This window comes from Symphalangus syndactylus, chromosome 8 (assembly GCF_028878055.3).
Source record: "Symphalangus syndactylus isolate Jambi chromosome 8, NHGRI_mSymSyn1-v2.1_pri, whole genome shotgun sequence".
NCBI lineage: Eukaryota > Metazoa > Chordata > Mammalia > Primates > Hylobatidae > Symphalangus > Symphalangus syndactylus.
The window spans coordinates 140,673,441-140,683,320 of NC_072430.2; the positions used below are offsets into that span (position 1 = coordinate 140,673,441).

Consider the following 9,880-nt stretch of genomic DNA (forward strand, 5'->3'; position numbering starts at 1 on the left):
TGGGCAGGAGCCAACCAGATGTTACTCCTGCAACTCTGACAGCTATGAGGTCATTTAAACCAGCCAGACTCCTTCTTACCCCAGAGTCTCAGGATCCTCTGCACCCTCGGGGGAGCTCACAAGATGCCAGCAGGCTTGGCAAGGCCTCTGGCCAAGAGCGGCCCCCCTACCATGCTGAGCATGAGGAGTTGCGTGAAGCTCGTATGTGCACACAGCCGTGATTTAGAAGCCTCCCGTGCCCAGCAGGCCTTCAGTACCCACGGCCCCGTGCCACCAGCACTTCCCCCACACGTGCCGCTTCCACTGGTGAGCTCCTGTGTGCTCACGTGACATTGAATTATCAGAGAGGTTGTTCTCTTCGGTCATAACAGCGGCTGTTTGCAGGGGAACCACTGTGGCCATGGTGTCATCCAAATGCGTGATCCCAAATCCCAAAACAGCCCTGCCTGGTGTAGATGTCACTGTCCACATTTGACAGATGAGGAAAGGAGAGTCCAAGAAGTTATTAGAAAGGCGAACGTCTACACCACTAAGTCGAAAAAAGGCACATAAGCCACAGTCTCTCTAATGCTTAAGAGTGCAGCCTATGAGCCTAGGGTTGGTGGGGAGATTGGCTTTTCTCTGCCTTTGGGCATTGCAGAAAGTGCAGGGAGCTAAGCTTTCCCCCTGGTATGCAGATGGGAACATCCACAGGAGGTGGGCTTCGAGTCATAGCAGGTGGCTGACGTGCCTCAGGTTGCTGAAGTAGCACCAAAAAACCCAGTGTCCTTGTCTGAGTCCTGTTTTCACACTAGTTAAATTTCAGCTGCTAACAAGAATCACATCTGATACAGACACAAAGCCCAGTGGCTGCCCCAACTCCCTGGCCACCTCCTAGTGTCCAAAAAAACACTGAAATATTGCAGTCCCAAAGGACTCAGAAGTCAGCATTGAAAGCTTCTGTTTTTGTTTGTTTTGTTTTGTTTAGACAGAGTCTCACTCTGTCACCCAGGCTGGAGTGCAGTGGCGCAATCTTGGCTCACTGCAACCTCCACCTCCTGGATCCAAGCGATTCTCCTGCCTCAGCCTCCTGGGTAGCTAGGACTACAGGTGTGTGCCACCATGCCAGGCTGATTTTTGTATTTTTAGTAGAGATGGGTTTTCACTATGTTGGCCAGGCTGGTCTCAAACTCCAGACCTCAGGTGGCCTGCCTGGCCTCAGCCCCCTAGAGTGCGAGGATTACAGGCATGAGCCACTGCACCTGGCTGAAAACTTGTTTTTTTGTTTTTGAAACGGAGTTTCATTTTTGTTGCCCAGGCTGGAGTGCAATGGTGCAATCTCAGCTCACTGCATCCTCCACCCTCCACAGAGTTCAAGCAGTTCTCCTATCTCAGCCTCCCTTTTGTGGGTTTCGGGCCCACAAAACCTGGACCTACCTTTTATTACATAGTTTAAACAATGCTGATTTTTTTTTCCATAAGTTATTGGGGTACAGGTGGTATTCAGTTAATTAAGTTCTTTTTTTTTTTTTTTTTTGAGAGTTTTGCTCTGTCGCCCAGGCTGGAGTGCAGTGGTGCAATCTTGGCTCACTGCAACCTCTGCCTCCTGGGTTCAAGTGATTCTCCTGCATCAGCCTCCCGAGTAGCTGGGATTACAGGCGCACGCCACCACCCTCGACTATTTTGTATTTTTAGTAGAGACAGGGTTTCACCATGTTGGCCAGGCCAGTCTGAAACTCTTGACCTCAAGAGATCCACCCACCTCAGCCTCCCAAAGTGCTGAGATTACAGGCCTAAGCCACCACGGCCAGCCATGAGTAAGTTCTTTAGTGGTGATTTGTGAGATCTTGGTGCACCCATCACCCGAGCACTATACACTGCACCCTATTTGTAGTCTTTTATCCCTTGCCCCCCTCCCACTCTTCCCCCCAAGTCCCCAAAGTCCGTTGTATCATTCTTAGGCCTTTTATGTCCCCATAGCTTAGCTCCCACATATCAGTGAGAACATGCGATGCTTGGCTTTCCATTCTTGAGTTACTTTCCTTAGAATAATAGTCTCATCGGAGGTCACTGCAATTGCTGTTAACCCATTCCTTTTTATGGGTGTGTAGTATTCTGTCATGTATATATATATACACCACAGTTTCTTTATCCACTTGTTGATTGATGGCCATTGGGGTAGGTTCCACAATTTTGCAGTTGTGAATTGTGATGCTATAAATGTGTGTGTAAATATCTTTTTCATATAATGACTTCTTTTCCTCTGGGTAGGTACAGTAGTGGGATTGCTGGATCAAATGGTAGTTCTACTTTTAGTTCTTTAAGGAATCTTCACACTGTTTTCCATAGCGGCTGTGCGAGTTTACATTCCCACCAGCAGCATAGAAGTAAGTGTTCCCTGTACACCACATCCACGCCAACATCTACTGTTTAGATTTTTTGATTATGGCCCATTCTTGAAGGATTAAGGTGGTATCAACAATGCTGATTTTTAAAAGTAAAGAACAGCTCATTCAAATGTGTATCAGCTTGTCAGTTCAGATGAGGTTGCCTATGAGGTGAGATGTGAGGACAGAGAATCACTCCAGCAGTTCCCAGGGAGAACATACCCACGCAGCGAAGGGTTCAGGAGCTGCAGGTTTGTACTCATTCTTTGGCTGGGGTGTTCGAATATTAAAAAGAAATCGAATAATTGCAGTTAGCGCTGTAGCTACTATGTTAAGTTATGTGGTTTATCCCTGGGTGATTTGGCAATGACTATTAAAGTCAATTGGAGCGGAATCAAATAGTTGTGGGATTTTAATGTCTACCAAAAAATGAGAGTTAGCAAATTGGAACTGGAAAATCTGGATGTATCCTTCACCGTCATCCCTTTTCATTTAATTCACGTTTTGCTCCTTCTCTTTTGTGATTTATGAAATGCATCAACAAACGTTTAATACATTTTAAATAAGGCCTTTAAAATAGTATCAGAACTACTTCTTTTTGTCTGTCTCCTGAACCTGCATTTCCCAGACATTGCCAGGGCTTTTGTGCTTGTGTTTTTGCCCGAGTGGGGTGCGGGGGCTGCCTCCGCTGCATTTGTGGGGGTCGGTGTCAGTACTCAGCTGTAGCCAAGTGTTTGTCCTGGAAATCTCCAAATGAAAAGAGTCGGGGGTCACTCTGGGGTCACTCACATGTACCAGGAAGTGAAGCAAAACTAATCCAGATTTACTCCTGGAAGAATTTGTTTGCCTAAGTATTTAAAAACAGATTAGGGCTAACCCGACACTAGATCACTAGGTGCAATGTAAACACGGGTAAAAGGTGTAAACAAGGCCTTTCCTCTGTACTTCGGAAGCAAAAATGTCATGGGTAATGAGTTTTCTTTCTAGACTTTCACGGAAGCCCTGAGTGGTTTCTCCGTGTCGTTTGTAGCTGTGTACTCTGATTATTCCCCTGGAGAAACCTGAATTTTGGAGAGGGCAATTGTGAATCAGCGCGTTATTAAAGTCTCTATGGGTAACTGCAGTCCCTTCTTACACGTAGAGCTTTTCTTTCTTTCTTTCTTTCTTTTTTTTTTTTTTCCGAGATGGAGTCTCATTCTGTTACCCAGGCTGGAGTGCAATGGCGCAATCTCAGCTCACTGCAACCTCTGCCTCACGGGTCCAAGAGATTCTCCTACCTCCGCTTCCTGAGTAGCTGGGATTACAGGCACCTGCCACCACATTGGCTAATTTTTGTATTTTTAGTAGAGACGGAGTTTCACCATGTTGGCCAAGCTGGTCTCGAACTCCTGACCTCAGGTGATCCACCCACCTCGGCCTCCCAACGTGCTGGGATTACAGGCGTGAGCCACCACTCCCGGCCTCTTTTCTTTGTCATCCTCATCAAAAAGGCAGGCAGGGAGCACTTCCCTGGCTGGGCTCGGTTCCTGGGATCCTTATAAAATTTCAAGAGCTACTTGTAAAATCTCGCATTGTTGTTTGTAAATTTCTTATCCCCCACCACCCCACCTTTTTTTCCCCTCTAGCGGTGCTGCAGAGTCTTGAGTTTTCAGTATTTCTCACACTCTTTTTTGAGAAACCAGAAACCAATCATGAGTAGCCACAGAGTATAGGAGCTGCTGGCCTGGGGTCCTTCCTTTGCGTCAACATAAACATGCCTTACTGTTGGTTTCCTCTTCTATTTCTTGAGCTTCTCATCTCATCCTGTCCTCTCCTTCTCAGCCCTCCCCACAGATGTGTAGCAGGGTCCCCATTCTCTGTAGACCCCCCAGAAGGAGACCACGTATGACACTGGCCAGCTCAGGCAGCCCCATCTCAGCCAGGTTGTGATGCTGGGGCCGGGGCGGGCAGGCATCAGTATCATCCACTCTCCACACCTCCGACCCCATCCACCCTCTCCCCAGCTTTGTCCTCTCCTCTGCCTCTGGGCTCAGCTCTGGCTTCTGGGAGTTACCTGCCTGTTTCCCAGGCCCTGCAACAGTTTCCCCCAGAAAACCCAGCCACTCTTTGTCAGTTAAGGAATTCCTGACATTCTGTCCTTTCCACTTAAGCCTTTCCCAAGTATCTGGAGATTCCAAAAGCTGCGTCACCCTTCTAAACCTCCTCATTGGAGTCTCCGCCCTCTCCTGCGTGAGTCTGTTGCCATGTTTTCCTCAGCTGAAAGGGTTTGGAGACCCTGGGGAGTCCACACACACCCCCTGTTTCGGAGTTTGGAGCTAAGAGCACATGGTCACCCCCAGGTGTGGGGAGCGCACCGGCTGTCCCTTACCCCCCGCCCCCCTGGCTCCAGCGAAGTGCCCTACAGCCCTGACTTACAGTCCTGCTTACAGTAAAGCAACTCTCAGCCCCGGAGACCATGCTTCCATCATGCCAGTCCGTGCTCTCGGCCCTGGAGACCATGCTTCCATCGTGCCGGTCCCAGGCAGTAGGGTGGTTTCCCCTGTGCATCGGCGTGTGAGAGCCACTGATCCAAGGCCGTGGCCTTGAGCCCTCACTTGGTAGTTTTCTTTCCAAGGACAGCTTCTGCACTAAAAGTGACAGAAACAGAGAGCACCAAGGCAGTGTATGAGCCTGAGATCAGTGGCTCTCACACCTTGGGCCTATTGGAATCCCCTGCAGGGCTTGTTAAAACACCCCGAGAGGTTCGGATTCAGGGGGTCTAGGGCCTGACCTGAGAATCTGCATTTCTGGGCTGATGCTGCTGGTGAGGACGCTGTTTTGTGAAGGTGGATAAACGTTTCCCCCAGGGGGCTTTGTGCTGAGTGAAGACCTTTGCTTTCTGTTATTTCACTTTCCTCTCGGCTCCTCCCGACCGCATGGGGCAGGGGCTGGCAGCCTGTGTTCTCGGGCCTGATCGTGACCGCACCTGTCTGGTGGCTCTTTGCAGGGAAGAGAAGGAACGGTGGATCCGTGCCAAGTACGAGCAGAAGCTCTTCCTGGCCCCGCTACCATGCACGGAGCTGTCCCTGGGCCAGCACCTGCTGCGGGCCACCGCCGACGAGGACCTGAGGACGGCCATCCTGCTGCTGGCACACGGCTCCCGGGACGAGGTGAACGAGACCTGCGGGGAGGGAGACGGCCGCACGGCCCTGCATCTGGCCTGCCGCAAGGGGAATGTGGTCCTGGCGCAACTCCTGATCTGGGTAGGTGGTCGGCACGCCTGGCAGAGGACGGGGCCACAGGAGGCACTGTCTGCTTTGTTCTGCTTTCGTGGGCATCTTTCTGGCAGAAGGCTGTTGTTCTCGATCTGCAAGTGGGAACAGTTCCTAATGGGAAACTCTGATTGAAGAGCAGAGGGCCTTATGGAGAGACAGTTGGTCCTCCTTGTACAGTACTTGCTAGAGTTTCTGAAAATTGCAGCTTTGTGATTGCCCCTTGTCAAGCAGGATTGGTGGTATCCCTCTTTTTCATTTCCATCATCTTCTCGGGGGAAGGCGATGTATTAACGGGATGGCTTGTAGGGTTTCCCCATTTCCAAACCTTTGGTGTTTTTATTCACTTAACACAGAAATACTGGACCCTAAACTTTGAGGTCTGATGTGGCAGGAGTTTGTCAAAGGGCTTCTTTCAAACCATTCTGATTAATTTCTACTGGGGAAAAGTATTCTTTACATTCCTATTGAAGCATGTGTCACAATGCTTGAAGGAGTGAAAGAGAAGGATAAAGTGGTTGTGCAGAGAGGCCCTGCCTGTGCCACCCGGGAGCTACGTCTGAGAAGACACGCCCACCTAGGGGCTGCCTGTGGACCCCTGGGGCTTCAGCCGAGGCAGGTCCCCACCAGAGGCAGGCAGAAAGCTGCCTGCAGGGAGGCTTCCCAGGTAGGGAAGGCAAGTGTGTGCCCAGAAGTAGGGACAGCACCCAAAGGTGGGACACCCAGCTGGAGGCTCTTCTGTCTCCACCCACAAGGCAGGATGGGTCACTCCAGCACAGCAGCACGTTCTACAGTGGCATGTGTAGAGTGCAGCAGGTTTCTGCATGTTTTTGATCTGACTTTTTTGTTTTTTTGTTTTTTTGAGACAGAGTTTCCCTCTGTCACCCAGGCTGGAGTGCAGTGGTGTGATCTTGGCTCACTGCAACCTCCACCTCCCAGGTTCAAGCAATTCTCCTGCCTCAGCCTCCTGGGTAGCTGGGATTACAGGTGCACACCACCACGCCCAGCTAATTTTTGTATTGTTAGTAGAGACAGGGTTTCACCATGTTGGTCAGGCTGGTCTCGAACTCCTGACCTCGTGATCCTCCCACCTCGGCCTCCCAAAGTGCTGGGAGTACAGGCATGACTCACCACGCCCAGCCTTGATCTGACTGTTTTGATGGGTGCAGTTGGTGAATGAGATGAGATATAGACACTACACCAAAATCACACAGATACTCCCTTTTGCTCATTAGTCATACATGTGATGTAATGCAAATTAAATAAGAGTTGTGTGTAGTGTGCTAGGGCTGCCATAACAAAATACCACAGACAGGGGTGCTTCAACAACAGACATTTATTTTTTCACAGTTCTGGAGGCTGGAAGTACGAGATCAAAGGGCCAGCAGGGATGGTTCCTGGCGAGGCCTCTCGTGGCTGGTAGACAGCCGCCCTCTCCCTGTGTTCTCACAGGGCCTTTCCTCCGCACTTGCTCCTGTTAGATCTTTCCTTTCCCCCAACCCCGTTCTTTCTGGGACAAGGTCTTGCTCTGTTGTCCAAGCTGGAGTGCAGTGGCACAATCTTAGCCGGCTGTAACCTCGAACTCCTGGGCTCAAGCAGTCCCCCCACTCTAGCCTCCCAAGTAGTTGGGACCACAGGCATGCACCCCCATGAATGGCAATTTTTTAAAAATTTTGTAGAGTTACGTTCTTACCATATTGCCCATGGGTTTTGAACTCCTGCCTTTAAGCAGTCCTCTCACCTTGGCCTCCCGAAGTGTTGAGATTACAGATATCAGCCTCCCAGCCCAGCCTCTTCCTCTTCTCATATAGATACTAACCCTACTGTGACCTCATTTAAGCTCATGTACCACCATAAAGGCTCTATCTGCAAATACAGTCACATTCTAAAGTACTGGGTGTTAGGACTTAAACATATGAATTGTTGGTGGGAGCAGAGACACAGTTATAAATTACAGGCCATCTTTCCTTCTCCAATTGAGCAGAAATTCCTTTGATGGCAGTGATTCCATGCTGTTGAGTGGCCTCAGACTCCCACACATTGTGAGTTGGCAGAAATGGAAGTGAATTCACTCTTTTTCATGAGCAAAAAGCTTAAAAATGTTGTGTACTTTAACCTCATATTTTCCCCCTTCTAATCATCACTCTCATAATCAATCACAGACCCTGAGAAAGATTCTATATGTGAGGATATACATCCGGGCACTGTTTCTTCCAGTGACAATTTTTTTTGAGATGGAGTCTCACTCTGTTGCCCAGGCTGGAGTGCAGTGGCACCATCTCGGCTCACTGCAACCTCCGCCTCCCGGGTTCAAGCAATTCTCCCACCTCAGCCTCCTGACTAGCTGGGATTACAAGCATATACCACTACTCCCAGATAATTTTTGTATTTTTAGTAGAGACGGGGTTTCACCATGTTGGTCAGACTGGTCTCAAACTCCTGACCTCATGATCCACCCTCCTCGGCCTCCCAAAGTGTTGGGATTACAGGCGTGAGCCACCACGCCCGGATCCGTTGACAATTTTTACGAAGTGTGCACAGTTGAGGGGAGAGTTCTGAATTCTGTTCATGTGGTGGAATACTGTATGACTTGCATATGTCATGCTTTTTGGGGGGTGGGGAGACAGGGTCTCACTCTGTTGCCCAGGCTGGAGTGCAGTGGTGTGATCTCGGCCCACGGCAGCCTCTGCCTCCTAGGCTCAAGCGATCCTCCCACCTCAGCCTCCTGCATAGCTGGGACCACAGGCACATGCCACGTGCCCAGCTAATTTTTTAAAAATGTGTTTTTTTCTAGAGACAGGGTCTCCCTATATTGCTGAGGCTAGTCTTGAACTCCTGGGCTGAAGTGAGCCACTGCACCCAGCTTGTGTTGTGCTTCTGAGTAATTTTTAATGATGTAAGAAAATGATCACAGTATAGTGATCAATAAAAAATGAAAAAAATACAAATTATTTGTATAGTCTTAATCATGTACATATACATGTAGATTCAAAGAAAACTCATTGGAAGGAAATACACTAATTCACAAAGGTTATCTCTAAATAGTAAGATTATGGGTGATTTTTTTTCTTCTTGAGCTCTTATGTGTTATTTATGTATTTCCTATAATGAAAATTCTGAGATCAAAACAATGATTTTTTTTTTCTTTGTGCAATTGGAAAGTCAAAATAGAAACAGCAAAACTAAAGTTATCTTTGATTCCTTAATGTTGCACAAGGGAGGGGCTTTCAGTTGAAAAAAAAGACACGTTCTTCCCTTAAAAGAATCCGCTGGCCACAGGTACAGGCTGTGCCACCAGCACTGGATGGTCCTGGCGCCCCAGCCAGTTGTGTAGCTGGCCCCGCTGTCCAAGCACAAGCCACATGCAAGGGCTGAGAGAAAGCTTCCCTGCCCCCTCCCTCCATCACGTCCCCCATGATACTAACGTGGGCTCCGTTACCTCCACAGTACGGGGTGGACGTCATGGCCCGAGATGCCCACGGGAACACAGCGCTGGCCTACGCCCGGCAGGCCTCCAGCCAAGAGTGCATCGACGTGCTGCTGCAGTATGGCTGCCCCGACGAGCGCTTCGTGCTCATGGCCACCCCCAACCTGTCCAGGAGAAACAATAACCGGAACAACAGCAGCGGGAGGGTGCCCACCATCATCTGAGGAACAGCCGTGCCTGCCTGCTCGCCGCACCCGGGACGCGGCAGCCTCGCCGCATTCTCGCTCGGAAGTCGCAGCACGTGAGTCCCGTCGCATCCCCTCCCTCTTCCTGGTGGCCGCCTCCCTCCCGCCCACCCACTCTCACCCCAAACAAAATCACAAAACCTGGACATCCTCAAGGGGCGAAGAGGCGGCCAGGAGACTGCAGAAGTGGCTCCTTTTCATAAACTCCCCTAAACCACAAACAGGAGAGAGCGACGGGCCTTGGCCCTTTGATGATAGCACATGGCGCAGGACCCTTGTCCTGGTGGCACAAGGGACGGGGACGCGAGGGGGGAGGGGAGGCGAGGAACAAGGAGAAGGGGCAACTTTCCTTAACTGGCAGTTAAGCACATAGTACATTTCACCTCTACCAAACGGAACACTTGGATTCCATCTCTTCTCTGAGGAGCTTGACGGCATAAATCAGAAGCAAGCACAGAGTTTGTCAGGTTTGAAGCCCCTATGATGGTATGTGTCAAATCAGTTGTAGCTAATCTGTCCAGGGAGAATACTGGCTTCATTACACTTGTATAGTTGAGTTCTTCCAGCATTACTGCTGTTTAATAGAACATG

The 9,880-nt window shown here is 49.7% G+C and overlaps 1 protein-coding gene across 6 annotated transcripts in view; it reads left to right on the top strand.

The window, feature by feature from the left end:
- AGAP1 (ArfGAP with GTPase domain, ankyrin repeat and PH domain 1) overlaps positions 1 to 9,392 on the top strand; it is a 638,294-nt gene extending 628,902 nt beyond the window's left edge. For all 6 annotated transcript variants that reach the window (XM_055291058.2, XM_055291060.2, XM_055291059.2 and 3 more), the window contains 2 exons: positions 5,353 to 5,608; positions 9,065 to 9,392. In XM_055291058.2, coding sequence (XP_055147033.1) covers positions 5,353 to 5,608; positions 9,065 to 9,268 — 460 coding nt within the window. In that variant the 3' untranslated portion in view covers positions 9,269 to 9,392. The remainder of the gene's footprint in view (positions 1 to 5,352; positions 5,609 to 9,064) is intronic.
- Positions 9,393 to 9,880: the final 488 nt, after the last annotated feature.